This window comes from Calidris pugnax, unplaced genomic scaffold, assembly GCF_001431845.1.
Source record: "Calidris pugnax isolate Ruff unplaced genomic scaffold, ASM143184v1 scaffold82, whole genome shotgun sequence".
Classification (NCBI taxonomy): Eukaryota; Metazoa; Chordata; class Aves; order Charadriiformes; family Scolopacidae; genus Calidris; species Calidris pugnax.
In genome coordinates this window covers 986,292-1,004,466 of record NW_015090833.1, presented here as the reverse complement: position 1 = coordinate 1,004,466, position 18,175 = coordinate 986,292, and the positions used below count along the sequence as shown (strand labels likewise).

At 54.8% G+C, this 18,175-nt stretch overlaps 1 protein-coding gene across 1 annotated transcript in view; it reads left to right on the top strand.

The window, feature by feature from the left end:
* Nucleotides 1-15,792, top strand: part of AGRN (agrin) — a 157,272-nt gene extending 141,480 nt beyond the window's left edge. The window contains exons 27-38 of the mRNA XM_014941477.1: nucleotides 873-1,102; nucleotides 3,673-3,807; nucleotides 3,966-4,062; nucleotides 4,626-4,790; nucleotides 5,126-5,237; nucleotides 6,272-6,283; nucleotides 7,254-7,370; nucleotides 7,862-8,051; nucleotides 8,786-8,873; nucleotides 13,533-13,757; nucleotides 14,324-14,427; nucleotides 15,318-15,792. Coding sequence (XP_014796963.1) covers nucleotides 873-1,102; nucleotides 3,673-3,807; nucleotides 3,966-4,062; nucleotides 4,626-4,790; nucleotides 5,126-5,237; nucleotides 6,272-6,283; nucleotides 7,254-7,370; nucleotides 7,862-8,051; nucleotides 8,786-8,873; nucleotides 13,533-13,757; nucleotides 14,324-14,427; nucleotides 15,318-15,475 — 1,633 coding nt within the window. The 3' untranslated portion in view covers nucleotides 15,476-15,792. The remainder of the gene's footprint in view (nucleotides 1-872; nucleotides 1,103-3,672; nucleotides 3,808-3,965; nucleotides 4,063-4,625; nucleotides 4,791-5,125; nucleotides 5,238-6,271; nucleotides 6,284-7,253; nucleotides 7,371-7,861; nucleotides 8,052-8,785; nucleotides 8,874-13,532; nucleotides 13,758-14,323; nucleotides 14,428-15,317) is intronic.
* The last annotated feature ends 2,383 nt before the right edge of the window (nucleotides 15,793-18,175 follow it).

Sequence of the window (18,175 nt, the reverse complement as noted above, 5' to 3'; positions counted from 1 at the left end):
TAGAGTCACCATCCCTGGAGGGATTTAAGAAACGTGTAGACGTGGCACTTCAGGGCATGCTCTAGTGCCTGAGATTGTTGGGTTGTGTTTGTTTGTGTGGGGGTTTTTTTGGGTTTGTGTACAGCCTGCCCAGGGAGGTGGTGGAGTCACCATCCCTGGAGGGATTTAAGAAACGTGTAGACGTGGCACTTCAGGGCATGCTCTAGTACCCGAGATTGTTGGATTGTGTCTTTTTGTGGTTTGTTTGTGTGGGGGTTTTTTTGTCTTCTCCCAAGGGAATGATGACAGGAGCAGAGGAAATGGTCTGAAGTTGGGGCAGGGGAGGGTTAGATTAGATATTGGGAAGAATGACTTTCCTGAGAGGGTGGTCAGGCACTGGAACAGCCTGCCCAAGGAGGTGGTAGAGTCACCATCCCTGGAGGGATTTAAGAAACGTGTAGACGTGGCACTTCAGGGCATGCTCTAGTGCCTGAGATTGTTGGGTTGTGTTTGTTTGTGTGGGGGTTTTTTTGGGTTTGTGTGGTTTGTTTTTTTTTTGTGGTTGGACTCGATGATCTCAAAGATCCCTTCCAACCACGAGGATTCTGTGGTGATTCTGTGACCCAGATGCTTGGAAGGACTCTGTATGTTTTGTCCTCGGTCCCACTTTGCCCTCTCGTCCCCTCAGGGTGGCGGATCGCTTGTTGGGTTGTGTTTGTTTGTGTGGGGGTTTTTTTGGGTTTGTGTGGTTTGTTTTTTTTTTGTGGTTGGACTCGATGATCTCAAAGGTCCCTTCCAACCATGAGGATTCTGTGGTGATTCTGTGACCCAGATGCTTGGAAGGACTCTGTATGTTTTGTCCTCGGTCCCACTTGGTCCTCTCGTCCCCTCAGGGTGGCAGATCGTACGGCGGCTACGACGGGCCTGAAGGGCTGCATCCGCCTCCTGGACGTGAACAACCAGATGTACGACCTGCGGGAGAAAGGCAGCGAGGTGCTGTATGGCAGCGGGGTGGGCGAGTGTGGCAACGACCCCTGTCACCCCAACCCCTGCCACCACGGGGGCATCTGCCACGTCAAGGAGGCGGAGATGTTCCACTGCGAGTGTCTCTACAACTACTCGGGTACGGGGGTAGGGGGCTGCAGACAGCATCATGTTGGGGGTCCTGGTCCCCAACTGGCTGGTCCTGAGGGATCCCAGAGCCTCTGGGGGTCACGCTGGGAGCTACGGGTTGGGGGAGATGTGGTGTGGAGTGTCTGCAGTGGGGTTAGAGGGAGAGAGGTAGGATGAAGCCTCATCCAGTGAAGACCATAAATTGCTAGGGTGTAGACCTGTAGGCTGGAATCTGGCTGTTTTCGTGCAGAAAAAAAACTTCCCTGTTGCATTTTAGGGGCAGTACAAAGCATAGTCTGGCAAGTGTCTGCTGTGGGGGGCTTCTTGGGTTGTGGGAACCCAACCTGAGCTGGGAGAAGATGTCTCCATCAGGAGACATCACAGACATTTGTCTCCTGCTCTGGTGGCTGTTGGTTTGAGATGCTGATGTGACAGGCTGCCTTTTCTGCTGCAGGCCCAACGTGTGCCGACGAGAAGAATCCCTGTGACCCTTCGCCCTGCCACGTCTCTGCCACCTGCCTGGTGCTGCCAGAGGGAGGTGCCTTGTGCGCCTCAGATGTCACCTTTCTGCAGGGTGGCACACAGAGGCTTCCTCTTGTTCTCCTCCAGGTTTAACACCGGCTCCGGCACGGGCATCATCACCAGCAAGGTCCGCGTTGAGCCTGGCAGGTGGCACCAGTTAGTGGTGAACCGCAACCGCCGCAGCGGCATGTTGTCCGTCGACGGGGAGCCCCACGTCAGTGGGGAGAGCCCGACGGGCACCGACGGGCTCAACCTCGACACCGACCTCTTCATCGGAGGAGCACCAGAGGACCAAATGGCTGTGTGAGTGTGGGTGCTGGAGACCACCGTCCTCCAGGGTGTCACAGCATCCTCTGTGGGCAGAGCATCCGTGGTGGTTGCAGCCCTCTGCCGGGTACCAGGCTTCAGGCTGGAGAGTCGTTGTGGAGCAGGGCTTCTCTGGGGCTGGGGGACCTCTTAACGCCCTGCTGGGGAGCACAGCCTGACCTGGGGGTGTTGGTGGACAGAGCCAGCAGTGTGCCCAGGTGGCCAAGAAGGCCAACGGCATCCTGGCTTGTATCAGGAGTAGCATGGCCAGCAGGAGTAGGGAAGTGATGGTGCCTCTGGACTGGGAACTGGTGAGACCTCACCTCGAGGGCTATGTTCAGTTCTGGGCCCCTCACCACAAGAAGGACATTGAGGTGCTGGAGTATGTCCAGAGGAGAGCCTCCAAGCTGGTGAGGGGTCTGGAGAACAAGTCTCACGAGGAGATGCTGAGGGAACTGGGCATGTTCAGTTTGGAGAAGAGGAGGCTGAGGGGAGACCTCATTGCCTTCTACAACTCCCTGAAAGGAAGGTGTAGAGAGGTGGGGGTTGGCCTCTTCTCCCAAGGGAATGATGACAGGAGCAGAGGAAATGGTCTGAAGTTGGGGCAGGGGAGGGTTAGATTAGATATTGGGAAGAATGACTTTCCTGAGAGGGTGGTCAGGCACTGGAACAGCCTGCCCAAGGAGGTGGTAGAGTCACCATCCCTGGAGGGATTTAAGAAACGTGTAGACGTGGCACTTCAGGGCATGCTCTAGTGCCTGAGATTGTTGGGTTGTGTTTGTTTGTGTGGGGGTTTTTTTGGGTTTGTGTGGTTTGTTTTTTTTTTGTGGTTGGACTCGATGATCTCAAAGGTCCCTTCCAACCATGAGGATTCTGTGGTGATTCTGTGACCCAGATGCTTGGAAGGACTCTGTATGTTTTGTCCTCGGTCCCACTTGGTCCTCTCGTCCCCTCAGGGTGGCAGATCGTACGGCGGCTACGACGGGCCTGAAGGGCTGCATCCGCCTCCTGGACGTGAACAACCAGATGTACGACCTGCGGGAGAAAGGCAGCGAGGTGCTGTATGGCAGCGGGGTGGGCGAGTGCGGCAACGACCCCTGTCACCCCAACCCCTGCCACCACGGGGGCATCTGCCACGTCAAGGAGGCGGAGATGTTCCACTGCGAGTGTCTCTACAACTACTCGGGTACGGGGGTAGGGGGCTGCAGACAGCATCATGTTGGGGGTCCTGGTCCCCAACTGGCTGGTCCTGAGGGATCCCAGAGCCTCTGGGGGTCACGCTGGGAGCTACGGGTTGGGGGAGATGTGGTGTGGAGTGTCAGCAGTGGGGTTAGAGGGAGAAAGGTAGGATGAAGCCTCATCCAGTGAAGACCATAAATTGCTAGGAGGTAGACCTGTAGGCACGTGAGATGAGGGCTGGAATCTGGCTGTTTTCGTGCAGAAAAAAAACTTCCCTGTTGCATTTTAGGGGCAGTACAAAGCATAGTCTGGCAAGTCTGTAGGCACGTGAGATGAGGGCTGGAATCTGGCTGGTTTTGTGCAGAAAAAAACTTCCCCTTTGCATTTTAGGGGCAGCACAACGCGTAGTCTGGCAAGGGTCTGCTGTGGGGGGCTTCTTGGGTTGTGGGAACCCAACCTGAGCCGGGAGGAGATGCTGGCAGGGCCATCAGGAGACATCACAGACATTTGTCTCCGGCTCTGGTGGCTGTTGGTTTGAGATGCTGATGTGACAGGCTGCCTTTTCTGCTGCAGGCCCAACGTGTGCCGACGAGAAGAATCCCTGTGACCCTTCGCCCTGCCACGTCTCTGCCACCTGCCTGGTGCTGCCAGAGGGAGGTGCCTTGTGCGCCTGTCCCATGGGCCGGGAAGGAGACCTCTGCGAGCTAGGTGGGACGGGAGCTGGCAGAGGAGCGGGTCTGGGGAAGGGGGTGGAACTGAAGGTGCTGATTTCCCCAGCCTGGGTGGCCAGGGGGCCTTGCCTTGCTGTGGCTCTGGCTGAAGCTGCTCTGCCTCCTCTTCCTCACCATTCCCTCGTTTGTGCCCAGTGACAGAGCAGGACCACACCATGCCCTTCCTCCCGGAGTTCAATGGCTTCTCCTACCTGGAGCTGAATGGGCTGCAGACCTTCGTTCCTGACCTGCAGTAAGTGCCAGGGAACGGGAGAGGGGCAGGGGAATGCATCGTCTGCGTGGCTGATTTGGGGAGAGAGCTTGGGCTCTGATCCTTACTGGCTCTCCCTAGAGCTCTTCCCTTTAACAGGTTTTGGAGGTTTTGTCCAGAGGGACTGGCATCGCCAGAATCCCTACAGCCACACTGAGCCAGCAATGCTCCCCGGGGACTTGGCGTTGGGATGGGCTGGATAAATAGGCACCCCATGGCAGCATCCTGAACGTGGCAGACGTATCTCTTACCTGGCAAAGGTGGCATCTCTGCCATACCTATCTCTATGCCACATCCTTGGAGGGGTTCAAGACCAGGTTGGACAGGGCGTTGAGCAACCTGGGCTGGTGGGAGGTGTCCCTGCCCAGGGCAGAGAGTTGGAACTAGATGATCTTCAAGGTCCCTTCCAACTCAAACCATTCTGTGATTCTATGACTGTAGTCCCAGGCAGGCAGAGGTCTTCCAAGACCTTGGCACATAGGGATGAAGGAAGAGAGCGTGAGGGCAGCTGGATTAGAGGGTATCCATAATCCTTCTCTCCTCAGGGACAAAATGACCATGGAAGTTGTGTTCCTGGCCAAGAACCCCAGCGGCATGATCTTCTACAACGGACAGAAGACAGATGGCAAAGGGGACTTTGTTTCTCTGGCCTTACACGATGGCTACCTGGAGTACAGATACGACCTGGGCAAAGGGGCAGCTGTGCTCAGGTAGGGTGGGCTGGGGACCTGCTTGTCAGGGTGGTGGTGGCAGAAGCAGGAGAAGGGACAATGGTGGCTTTCAGTGTCTTTGTACTGGCCTCAGCTGTTGCAGTAATGGCTCTTGGTTGGCTGTCCCTGTGTGGGGCAGGGCAGAGCTGGGCTTATACCTCTCCCCCAGGCTAATGCCAGGCTCTGTGTGGCTGCGAGCTGGGACAACCCAAGCTGGTGAAGCTGTGGTGGCCTGGGCAGCCCAGGTTGGTTAGGGGAGGTTTCCAGCGTTGTGTTTGCAGGTGGTGACAGCAGAGCTTTTATCCCTGTGTCTTCTCCTCCCTTCTCACCACCAGGAGCAAAGAGACAGTTCCCCTCAACACCTGGATAAGCGTCGTGTTGGAGAGGAATGGGCGCAAAGGGGTAATGAGGATCAACAACGGCGAGAGGGTGATGGGAGAGTCACCGGTAAGTTGATGGGCCAGGGAGAGCTCTCTGGGCTTCCAGCCCTGCTCCTCTCGTGTAAAAGGAAGTTCCCAGGCTCATGGGCTTTTAATCTCTGAGGTGCATGGCTTGAAGGGTGGAGGAGGAGTGGGAAAGACCTGAGGAAGAAAGGATGCTGCAGGGCAGAGGTTGCCTGCCCCTCTTGGACAGCCATGCACACCTCTTTCAGCTCTTCCTTCCTCCTCGTCCCCAACCACACAGAGCTGCAGCCCCTTTGCCAGCAACACGCACGCCCTGATTCTTGGGTCCTTGGTCTCAGGGATGTTTGACTGAGCTCCCCTCACACACATGCACGCACCCCCTTTTTGTGCAGGTCCCCAAGTGTCCCTGTAGTGGGACAGGTACACGAGGCACCCTTGCAGCCAAGGGAAGTGGTAGCCACTGTGTTGGCCCCGTGTGGGTTTCAGCCTGTGCTACGATGCTGGGCCCTAGAGGAGGTCATGGAGTGAAAAAACCCCATTGCACTGTTGCTGCTGAACCCATCGATGTCTCCTCTCCTCTGTTTCCAAGCTGGCACTTTACCTCTCTGACTTCTCCCGTGTCCTGTCCCCTGCACTTTTGTGTCCACATAAACCACAGCTTCCCAGGGTTTCGTAGGGAAAAATCCTGCCTTTCATCCACCTTTCCAGTGGGGAAGCTGATAATGCAGGGAGAAGCCCCAGCTGCTGCTGAACTCATCCTTGAACTCTGCATAGTGCAGCATCAAGATTATGCAGCATTCCTGAAAAAAGAAGGGATGTCTTCTTCCCCTCACTCTCATCTTTTCAAGCTTCTCTCCAAGCAAGGGTTGCCACTGGTTGGCAGGGTGGCAGCAAGCCCCTCCTGGTGTCTTCTGCAGCTCCCCTTCCCCTTCCCTGGCTACCCCGGGCGCTGGTTGCAGCGGTGGTCTTGCAGCCCTGCATGTTATTATATTCCCCACTGATCTCCCTTTTCTCTTTCTCTCTCTCTCCCTTTGATTTTCATTTGTATTTTTCCCTCCCCTGCTGTCTGGATCCCAGAAATCCCGTAAGGTAAAGATAAGTATGACCAACTGCACCTCCATCTCATCTGCCATTGGCACATTTCCCCTTCCTTTTTGTTTTCCATTCGGATCTCAGTGTTTCACCCGCTCCCCTTCCCATCTGACCAAGCAGCTTTAGGATCTCTGTAGATTAGAGACACTCGTTTCCTCTTCCGTCATTAATTTCCAGCCAGTTGTTACATTTTTTTTGTTTCGGAAGCATTTCAATTAATCCGGTCATGTTTCTCCTGTTAACTCCACAAAGCATTAGCTAGTGATCCATATAACTGCATCCTCGCCTCGCGGCGGTGCCTCTGGCTCCATCCCAGGGGCACAGGAGGGGACATGGCTCCTCTCGTGTCCCCCATGAACCCTGTGGCTGAAGGTTCCACCTGGGTCTTGCCACACTGGGGACAGTTGGGGCTACAGGGTGACAGCGAGGAGGTGGGGAGGGTCTTTCTCCTCCAAACTCACAGCCACGTGAGATACAGGAGAACCTCCTCTGGCCAGTCGCTGTAGGAGACCTGTAGTAGCTGGATGAATCCCTCTGGTGTGGGTTTGGGTTTAAATATTAGCCCTGGCAAGGCTGAAACAGAATTTGCAGAGCAGGGGGGGCTGCAGGGTGTGTGGGGTGGCCGGGCTGGGGCAGGGTGGCCAGAAGGAGCAGCACAGGGAGCAGAGGAGAAGGTGAGGACCTGGTCCCAAGCAGGATGCCAAGCCCTGCCTGCCCCTGGCGTGCTTTCCAAGGGGCTCTCCTGCTCTGGCCTCCTCAGAGATGGCTAGTGGTGGCCACCTCTGCCCCAGGACACAGCCTTGAGGGAGAGGGAGCACAGGGGACAGGGGGGTGTTGCTTTCCTTCCCACCAGCCCAGCTTCTGGTCGTGCCAGGGTGGCTGCTCTGCCTGCAGTGCTGCCCTGCTCACAGCTCAGGGATAGCCTCAGTGTTTCACTCCATCTCATCTTCTCCCCTCTCTTCCCCAGGTCCCTCACACCTTCCTGAACCTGAAGGAGCCATTTTATGTAGGGGGAGCCCCTGATTTCAGCAAGTTAGCTCGAGCAGCCGCCATCTCCACCAGCTTCAGTGGAGCTGTGCAGAGGGTAAGGCCTTACTGGGCAGCCTGGGGCAGGGGTCTGGCTGGGGGACGTGCCACCTGCCCTGGCATCGCTGGAGGAGAGCGAGGATGAGCCTGGGAGCGGGCTGTCCCAGCAGCATCCAGTTTAAAGAGGGGAGACGTGTAGACATGGCTCTTCAGGGCATGCTCTAGTGCCCAAGATTATTGGTTTGTGGTGGGATGTTGTGTGGGTGGGTGATGGTTTTGGTTTGGTTGTTGTTGTTGTGTGTTTAGGTGGTGGGGGTGTGTTTTTTTGGGTTTTTTTTTTTTTTTTTGTGGTTGGCCTCGATGATCTCTGAGGTCCCTTCCAACCACTACGATTCTGTGAGATGGGGGTCTGTCACAAGAACACATGGGGCATGGGGCTGGATTCCCATCGCCCCCTTTTCCCCCCCGAGGGTGCTGGTATCTGTCCCCCCACCAGCCCCGCCGAGAGGTGGGATGGTGAAGGCTGACTCTTGTGCTTCCTCCTGCCAGATCTCCGTCAAGGGGGTGCCTGTGCTGAAGGAGCAGAACATCCGCAGCGCCATCGAGATCTCCCCCTTCCGAGGCCACCCCTGCACCCGAAAACCCAATCCTTGCCAGAATGGAGGCACTTGCAGCCCCCGGCTAGAGAACTACGAGTGTGCCTGCCAGAGGGGCTTCTCTGGGGCTCACTGCGAGAAAGGTGAGGTGGCCAGGGCTGGGCTGGACGTGGACATTCACCCAGCAGCCAGAGGTGGCTATGAAAAGGCTCCGATGACTAGCTGGTGGCAGCAGGACAGTGCAACCACCTGAGGTCCTGTCCTTGTTTCAGCCGCTGGGAGGGATCCAGGGGAAAGAAGCTGTGGTATTCGCAGGCTGGCACTGCAGCGGGGAAGTCAGGGCTATGCCATCTCTCAGAAATGCAGGCATTGGGCAGGGGAGGTGCTGCTGCCCATGGGTAGATCACCCAGCCCTGTCCCCTCCTCCTGTCACCTCCTCTCACCCTATCTTGTGTTGCTGTGCTCACTTGAAGCAGCCTGGAGCAGGAAAACATGGTTTGGTGCCCTACCAGATCCAGCTGGAGGGGCTGAGCAATGCCAAGCCATCTCCAGAGCAGGGTATCTTCCCTGCTACCTTCTGAGGTTAGCACTTGTGCCATCACCAAGCCCATGTTCCTTCCCTTCAGCCAGAAAACCAACGAGGCTGCAAATTTCCTGGCAGTTGGCTGCAAAACAGGGAGATGGTCCAAACTGGCAGGCTCTAAAGCCACAGCAAAACCTTCTCGGTGCCACAGAGCTGACATGCCCCAAGGGATGGCAAGTCTGTGTGTGCCTTCATCCTGTTACGAATCCTCAGTGTAAGGGGGATTTTCCTAGTCTCCAAGGATGGCCAGGCCATGCTACATTGCCTGACACCTCTTCTTTTTCCCACCTCCAGTGATCATTGAGAAGGCTGCTGGAGATGCAGAGGCCATTGCTTTTGATGGTAGGACATATATGGAGTACCACAACGCCGTCACAAAGAGGTAACTTGGCTGCTGAGCTGAACCGAGGTCGAAACGAGGAGTTGGGGCTGTTAGCAGGAGGAACAGCTAGGGCTGAGGAAATCCAAAGAGAGAAGTCGAAGAGGGGCAAGGCAAACTGGAGCTGTGGGCACTTGCTTCCAGCCCTTCCCTCTAAGGCTGCCTTATTGGCAGAGGGCTTTCCCCACCGTGCTTGGCCAACCTCAGCTCTGGAGGTTCTTGTTTTGCAGCATGTGGGCCACCTTCTGGACCATAGTCTGGTTTGGGAGTGGGGTGAAGCTGGCTGAGTGCCCCTGTGAAGATGGCTAACGTGGCCTGGTCGGTGCCTTTCTTTGCCCACGTGCTGAGGAATGGGTTGTGGGCTGGGTGAGGTGGGAGAGGTAGCTCCACTTGGGGTTTAATTCACACCTGCCTGCCAGCTCCTTCGTCTCCCTGGCTGTTTGCACATCAAGGGTTGGTTCCGCCAGCAGGGACGAGCGGTCACTGCTGTGGGACCTGGCTAAGTCTTCTCCAGCATCTGCTCAACCCTGACCCCATGGGTTAGGGGTTAGTGTTTGGACCCAGGGGTCTCTGTGGTTGTACTGGTCCCTGGGGCTTCTCTCCCAAGACAAGCAGAACTGCTGCCTGAGGTCCCCTTCAGCCTCTGGGCTGGGTGTTTCTCCTGCAGGACACGCTTGGTAGTGTCTCCTTCCTCAGCGCTGTGCTCCTACAGCCCCTGTCTAATTCCCAGCTCCATGGCACTGGGGCAGGGCACAGGATAAGGCTCTGTCCTTCTGTCTCTTCCACCCTCAGGTTCCCCCCTGTCCTAACACCCTGCCTGGGGAGGGTGTCTGTGTTGGAGCTGTGGTTTGTCCATCTCTGTCTGTCTGTCTCTTCTCAATGTCCTTGTTTCTTTGTTTTCAAGCCACCTGACCAATGAGATCCCCGCGTAAGTACAGCCCCCCCCTGCAGCCATCTGCCCCCCCACCACTTCTCCCATTGCCACCCTGGACCACCAGCCCACCCACAGGGCAGCGCGGGGCAGGGGTGGGAGGAGGAACACGGGCACCCTCCCGAGGGTCTACCACGGGCAGGCATTCCCATTCCAGGGGGAGGAGGACACAGGCACTGACCACAGCTCAGGACACAGCAGGAGCAGGCAGTTGTCCCAGCAGAATGCTGTGGTTTAGCCTTAATTTAACTGGATGAGCCCAGAGAAGGAACGTTCCTCTGATTCACCTCTTCCATCGGTGGCAAAGGCATGGGTGATGAACCTAAGGGATGCTAATCCTGCCCTGTTTTTTCCAGCATGAATGTGGTGTTGCTGCCGTGGCCAGGAGGCCAGGCTGGGTGCTAGGAGAGTGTTCCCCAGTCAGGGATACGTGGTCTGGATGACCTCTCACAACATAGTGTGGCCAGCAGGGCAGAAGAAGGGCCTGGGCAGGTGGATGGGGAGATATTCTTCCCTACATCTGCTGTCTGTCTGTCCTGCTGAACAGCAGGAGTGGAAGAGAAGCATGCAGCAGTATTCCCCACAGTGTGGGGGAGAGTTTTGAGTGATACCTGCCTGTCACATCCCCAATCCACCTCATTTTCTGCGAGCTGGGGTCAGAGAGAAGCTCGGGGGGGGCTGAGTTGCGTGCACGCATGCATGTCAACACCTAGAGAGCCACCGAGCCCCTCAGCTGCATGTCCCCAACCCTTTGGGAGGTGCCCTGGGTTGCTCTGGTGTTTTTGAAAAGGCTTTCTAGGAGCCAAGCATCCTCGGCTGAGTTGCGTGCACGCATGCATGTCAACGCCTAGAGAGCCACAGAGCCCCCCAGCTGCATGTCCACAACCCTTTGGGAGGTGCCTTGGGTTGCTCTGGTGTTTTGGAAAAGGCTTTCTAGGAGCTGAGAAGCTAGATGGTGTCCTACAGCAAGGAGAGGCATGTAGTGACCTGCAGGACACCTCTGCCACGTGGCAAAGAGCCCAGCCATCCCTCTGCACGGGCATGAGCCACATCCCTGGGGATGAGCAGAAAGCTGCTACCTCTGTGTCCCACCTCTCCCAGTGCTCTGCAAAGGGGGGTTCATCATTCCCAGCCTCCCCCCAGCCTGAGCCCAGCCTGTTTTGGCTGTGCATGCCCCATCCTGCGAGGGAGCTTAGCACTTCTCCCCGGATCCCTCTGCTGGGATTTGGCAGCAGCACTCACTAGCCCGGCCAGGGCTGAAGGACCCATTGGGCTGCCCATAAAAAGTAGTTTCTTCTGCCTCTGGGCAGACACCGGGGTGTGCCTTGGGCAGGACTTTGCTTCTCTGGGCTCTGCTGGCCATGACATGCCCGTACATTTGGGGATTATTTTTTTTTTTGAAGGTACATTTTCATATATACATGTAGTTAGAGCTGATTGTAAGGCTGTGTGCCAGCAGGACAGCTGGAGCCCTGGGTTTCCCCTTCTCCATGCACACCCAAGTGCCCCAAGGCTGACCCAGAGCCCTTAGGTGTGGATTCAGCTCTCTGCCCAGATGGGAACCCATTCTGCAGCATCCCAAAGAACCAGCCTGAGATCTACCTGCAGGGTAGAGTCCTCATAAACCAAAAGCTCCCTTCCACCAGCAGTCCCACCCTCTGTCCTGTCCTGGGATGCACATCCCAGCAGGTCAGCAACAAATGATGGATAGGAACACAGAATCTTATAGGTTGGAAGGGACCTTAAAGATCATCTTGTCCAACCGTCAACCTAACTGACAAAAATAGACACCCACACAACAAACAAGGAGCATCATCACTAAACCAGACCTCCCAGCACTACATCAACCCAGCTTTTGAACACCTCCAGGGATGGTGCCTCAACCACCTCCCTGGGCAGCCCATTCCAATGGCTGAGAACCCTTTCAGTGAAAAAATTTTTCCTGAGAGTCCTGACCCAGGAGAGCACTGCAGAGCCCTGCACCGCTGGGACAGGGCTGTATATTCCCTCTTTGGCATTATTATGCTCGCCCTGGCTAAGCAATAACTTGCAAACTCGCTTGGCTTGAGGAAACCCATCCTCGAGGGCAGTGGCTTGAGGCTTTCCTGCTCGTGTTGGGTGGTTTGCTCAGCTTGGACCCGGTGTGGGGTGGAAAGCTGTCGAATGGGGCGGGAGGGGAAGGGTCTCCTCGCTCTCCTGCGCTTATCGCACGCTCCCCTTTCTTCCCCCATCTAAGTCCCGAAGCGCTGGACTATCCCGTGGAGCCCAGGTGAGTCTGTGCCAGGCTTTTGGCTCTCGTGTCTCGTGCTCTGCTCTTGCTGCTCCCTCGGCATGTCCCTGTCTCTGTGCCTGTTCTGTGTGTCCATATCCTCAGCTTTTTATTTATAAGGGATACAGCTCTGCAGGCGATGAGAGCAAACACGAAGGAAGCCCTGTCCCTCCAGCGTAGGAACAGCAGCTCCAGCTCTGGCCCTTGCTCCTGGGGACCTAGACAGCAAATAGCTCCAAGCGAGGGGAGAGGTTGAGTTACCCTGGAAGTAGAGAGGGCTTCATACAGAGCCCTCATCCAGCCCTTTGGATGCCGTGTCCCTTGGGAATAAAAAGCTGTCTGTGTTGTCCATGTTGTCTGGTCTGTGTGTGCACATCGTCTCGGAGCATCCCAGGAGAGTGGATGGTGGCTCCAGATGGCAACCTCACCTGTTGCCAGGAGCCTTTTGACTGTTCCAAAAGGAACCAAGCAAAGATGGGGATGCTGATTTGGGAGAAACCCTGTCCTTCCTTCATTCCTCCCTTGGGAAAAGACACCATGTCTAGGAGATAGAAGGCTTTCTGCCTCTGTGGACAGTCTCCATCTCCATCAAACTGCAGGGTGCTCATCCCCTTGTGGTCCCCAGCCTTGGGTTCCTGTTGGGCTTTGGTCAAGCAGAAGGAACGGTGTAGAGCAAATGTCCCCAGGGCTGATGGCTGTGTGGTGATGACATGGGGAACGGTGGTCCTCAGGCACCCCAGCTCTGCTTGAACCTTGGATACCAGCAGGATGGTGAAATGGTGCCCACCCCAGCTAAGCTGCTGTCCACAGCCCTCCTGATCTGGCCCCTTTGTTCTGACCTCCCAAATCAAAGGCTAGCCCACGTAACAGACCTCTTCCTTCAGCTCCTGCATACGAGGAGGCAAAACCAAGACTTGTGTCACAGCTTGCAGGGGTTGGTCTGTTTGAACCTTGTGCTCCATAGAGGGCAAAAGCAAGGGACAGTAGCCCCAGGATATGTCTTTGGAGGTTCAAGCTGGATGTTGGGGAAAGCACTTAATCCCTAGGAGAACCGTGCAGCCTCTGCTCAGGTCAGCAGGAAGATGGAGAAGCTCCATTCTTGGTGTTCCCAAGCTCAGCCACAGCTGCCCACATCTAGCACTGACTCTGGTCCTACTCTGGGTGGGAGCTGGGTTAGAGACCTCCAGAGGGCCATTTCTTTGATCCTATGGCCTGGTTCAGAGCTCTCCATCTTCTCCCCCCACCATGCACCAGGCCTTCTGAGCAGCCCTGGGCTACTGCAAAGGCTGTGACCCCTCAAGTGCAGCGGGTAGGGACCGAGACCCCCAATGCCAAAGGCTGGTTGAGGGTTGTCTTCAGCAGGTGGGCTAGTTGGCTGGGATCAGAGAAGGCTGCTCCGAGGAGCTGCCTCTTGCTTTTGTAGCCATGGTTTTTAACTCTGCCCTGTCTTCTCCCCGTGCAGCGAGAAGGCCTTGCAATCCAACCACTTTGAGCTGAGCATCAAAACAGAAGCCACGCAGGGGCTGATCCTGTGGAGTGGGAAAGGGCTGGAGCGGTCGGACTACATCGCCCTGGCCGTGGTGGATGGCTTCGTGCAAATGACCTACGATCTGGGCTCCAAGCCAGTCGTCCTACGATCCACCGTCCCGGTCAACACCAACCAGTGGATTCATATCAAAGCCTACAGGTGGGAAGGAAGGGGAGAGCCCAAACTGTGGTGGGTTGCTCTGGGATGGGCAAGCTGGGGGCTAGAGAGCTTGACTCACGGCCGTGGCTCCGTGCCCTGTGATCCCCAAGGGTCACTCCTCTTCTTGGATGATGATAATAATAGAGGAGAGGCATGTGGGCAGTGCCGCGTCGGAGGGGTGCGTGTTGTGACACGCCTGGAAATGTCAAAGGGGCAGGCTCAAGGAGGTACGAAAGGTTTTCGTGCCTTTTATTTTAGCTGGCTGAGGGTTTGACATTCTGTTCGGGTTGAGTCCGAGCCGTCCTTTTTTATTTTTATTGGTGGTGGGAGTGGTGAGCGGGTCATGCGGCTGGCATGCTGGGGATTTCTGCTGGTGGGGCTGGAGGATGCCGTGGCCGCTGGCAGGGCTGTGGATGTCCTCTGCTCCCTGCTCCTCTCCAGGTGGAGAAGGGCTTGATGGTGCCCAGCGCCTGGGTTTAGCTCTAAGGTTGGGGTTTCTTTGCCTGGGTTTTTCCTCTAAGGTTGCTAATCGTCTTCTGCTTCTTCTTCCCTCCCTCCTGGAGCAGGGTACAGAGAGAAGGTTCCCTTCAAGTCGGCAACGAAGCCCCCATTGCTGGCTCTTCTCCGCTTGGTGCGACACAGCTAGATACAGACGGGGCCCTGTGGCTGGGTAAGTTGGTGTGGAAATGGTGAACCTCCTCCGTGCCCCTCACCGAGAGGCTCAGAGCTGGAGCTGGGACCTTCACGCTCCCTCACTCCTTTCAATGGGACACCTTTCCCTCCCAGGTGGCGTTGACAAGCTTGACCAAAAAGGTCCCCTGCTTGGTTCTCTGCCTGCTAGGGCAGGATGTTGGTGACAGCTGAGGGACAGAGGGTTGGTGTTGCCAAATGGCAGTCGTTTCCATGTCACCATGGCTGCTGTAGCAGCCTTTGTGTGCAGGAGTGCAAAGGGACACAAGGGACACAGAAATCCACGGACAGAAATGTTCACCTGGGGGTTGAATTAGTGAATTAGATTCTATTTGTGCTTTTTCGGAAGCATCTCTTCTTTCCTTCCCGGTCTAAGCCTGTAGTTTCAGGTCTAACCACTTACAAAGAGTTCATGTTCAAAAAAAGTAGCCTTACCTCTGAAAAGACAGTATCCCAGATGCCATTTCTCATTCTGAAATCAACCCGAAAGTTATGAGAAAAGCAGAATTTTTCCACGAGAAGTTTTTTGCTTGGCTTCCCCACTGGGTCTTCCAAAGGCTTTGGTTGCAATCAACCTTTCATAACTTCAGGGCCTGGAAAGCGCCATGGTTGATGTTTCAGTAAATGAAATAAAATTTAGTTTGAATTTGGGAGCAGCCTCTAAGGAAATGAACTATTTGAAGTTGGATTGGTATTTCAGAATGCAAGTTACTGCCTTCAGTGTCTTCAGGAAACCTGTAGGTATTGGTTGGAAGTGGTATTTCCCTGATTTAAATGAAAATAAGTGCTGGCCAGGAGAGAGGTTTTTTCCCCCCGCTGTTGAGGGGGGTCCTTTGTCCTCCCACCTGACCTTCTGGCTGTCTCTTGCAGGGGGAATGGAGAAGCTGAGCGTGGCTCACAAGCTGCCCAAGGCCTACAGCACTGGCTTTATTGGCTGCATAAGGGACGTGATTGTCGACCGCCAAGAACTGCATCTGGTGGAGGACGCTTTAAACAACCCCACGATATTACACTGCTCAGCCAAATAGACCCCCAGGGACCCTTCCTTCTCCCTCCCTCCCTCCTGCCTATTGCTGTAATTATTTTCTATTTTTGTAAACTTATTGCTTTTTATATTTTGTGGGGGAGGGGGGAAAGGGAGGGGAGGAAACACCTTTTCTTTTGGGTTATTTGTTCGGTTGCAGTCTATCCAGGTCAGTCAGACTCTAATCAAACAGCAGCAACAAAGAACAAACCTTCAACCAAGTCTCCAAGAAGTGACAGAAGAACTTCCCCATTGCACCTGCATTGTAAATCTTATTCATACTTGAAGCTTCTCTCTTTTTTTTTGGGGGGGGGGGGGGGGGGGGGGGGAGCAGGGGGGGGGAGGGAGAGAGGGGGTGTTGCATGTGCTGATTACTGTTGTTCTTTCTTCCTTAGGAATATGTATTTAAATTTCCTTACTGCCTTACAGTTCCCACACAATGTTTGCTTGATTGTATATTCTTTCTGCTTTCATTTGGTGGGGGGGGGTGTTATTTTTTCCCCTCCTTACTTGTGTTCTTGCGTTGTTGTTCATGCCTGAGGGGGGAAAAAGGATGCTGGTGCTGGCGAGATGCGTGGCCTTCATGGATTCTTCACCTTCCCATCTCAGGCCTGGCCCCAACGTCCGGCTGAGCAGGGCAGTGGCCATCAGAGAAGTGGGAATTGCCACCCTGCCAAGCCTTCTCCTGGCCCTGTGTTCACCCTGTCTCCCTCCTCCCCCCTCTTCCTCTCACTATAATTTATGTGTGTAAGGATCTCAAGTGCTTTTCTCCTTTATGCTCTGTTAAAATCAGGGATGCCATGCACTGGAAGAGAGACCAAGGTCTGCTCTGAGCAGGCAGGAAAGCATTGCTCTTTGGTTGTCTTATGACTCTTTGCTGGACTGAGAGGTGCTGTGGGGGGAAACGTTGATTTCTCTGTTGGCTCTCCTCCTCCTCCTCCTCCTCCTCTCGGACATGTGCAGAAGCAGCTGTGAAACCTCATTTCCACGCTTTGTGTTTATCCAGACATGTCCTAACCCACCTGCTTGCCCTGGCTGCTCTTCCCAAGAGCTTCTGTGTGCCAAGCGTTGCCCTCCCGTGCGCCACCGAGAACTTGCAGCACGTCCTCAAAGAGCTGGAAGCCCTCTCCCTCTTCCTGCTGTGAGGGCACGGGGACTGGGTCCCTTTTCACTTAAAAAAACCAAAACCTCTTGGACGTGTCCTTCCATGACCCATGTCCATTTTCCAGCCTCCGGGCATGACTTGCCCTCTGTCTACCCTGAGGATGCTTGCAGCTGGCCAGCACGTGAACCTCTGTAGAGCTGGTGGTAGAGCCTCTCCCATGAAGAGTAATTGGAGTTCTACCTTTGACAGACTTCCAAGTTTTTTTGCAGGGTCTTCCATGCCATGCTCAAAGCTCCTCTGGACACTGCCAGCCCAGCAGCAGGAGCTGGAATGGGGTGTGAGGCAGGAGAGGTTGGGGAGGAGGGTTTGGTTTTGGTTTTGTTTTTTAAAGTATTTTCTTCCTCCACTCAAATCTTGAAAGTAAGAACTGTGGTGCCAGTTACAAAGCCAGTATGTGTGTTCCTGAGTGAATGGACGTGTGTTTGTGAGCGTCAACCAGCGCACACGTGCGTGCAAAAACACTGAACCTCCTGGAAGCAGGAGCAGAAGAAGAAATGGGTTGCAGCTATGAGAGAAACCACCCACTCTAGTCAGCTTCCTGCTCCACGGGAGGAATCCATCGATGCTGTGTAGCATCCCGTGTCCCCTTCTACCAGTGGGACACAACTGTGTCCCTTGCCCACCCTGAGATGGCAGTTGGCATTGCTCTGTGTAAAAACCAGCTCTACGGAGCGTAGAGAACTAATCTGAAGGATCCCGCCAGGTAACAAGTGGTAATTAACATCCAGGGTTGCCATCATTTCGCAGTTTTGCCCTAAATTTCCAGCGCACCTTGTAGGGCACCTTTACAAAGCAGCACACCCTTTACAAATGTTGCTTCTTGGCACTAAATTTTGAGCCATGAAGAGCCAAATTACTTTTCTCAGGGTGAGCTCTGAACACAGACGTAACGAAGGGGAAGAACGTAGTGTAAAACCACTTGGGTTTCTTTTTTTTTTCTTCCTTTTTATTTTTTTATTTTAAATTCATAGGAATCTATCCCCATTCCCCCGGGTCTATGCCTCATCTATTGACATTCCTCTAAAAATCCAGTGGTTAAATATTTCACGGGGGGCCGTGCCCTCTGTGATGGAGCCTCTGTGTGTGTGTGTGTGTGTGTGTGACAATACCACATTTTAAGTGGCTACTGTATATAAATTGTGGTTCCTGGTGGGGATTGCTGTGAGAGGGTCGGACGGCTGGGTTTTGGTCGCCAGGTGTAGGTAGAGGGGGGTGGGATGGGAGGGAAGCAGGAGACCCTCAATCTGTGTGTGGAGAACACAAGTTCTTGCTGGGCGACGCCAGCGCCGTGGCTGAGATTTGAGGGCTGGATGGAGGGGCGTGAGCAGAGGAAGCTGCTAATTTTCTAGGATGCCACTGAAATGAAGCCAGGGTCACTGCAAAAAACAACAAAAAACAAAAAAACAAAACAACCAACCGACTAAATAACAAAACAAAAACTCTGTCTGCTTTTGCTGGGGCTTGGAAATGCCTTAAAACAGGACCTTGCGTCCTCGTTGTCAAGCATCTTGAACCAAGGTCAGATTCAGCAGTGCTCCC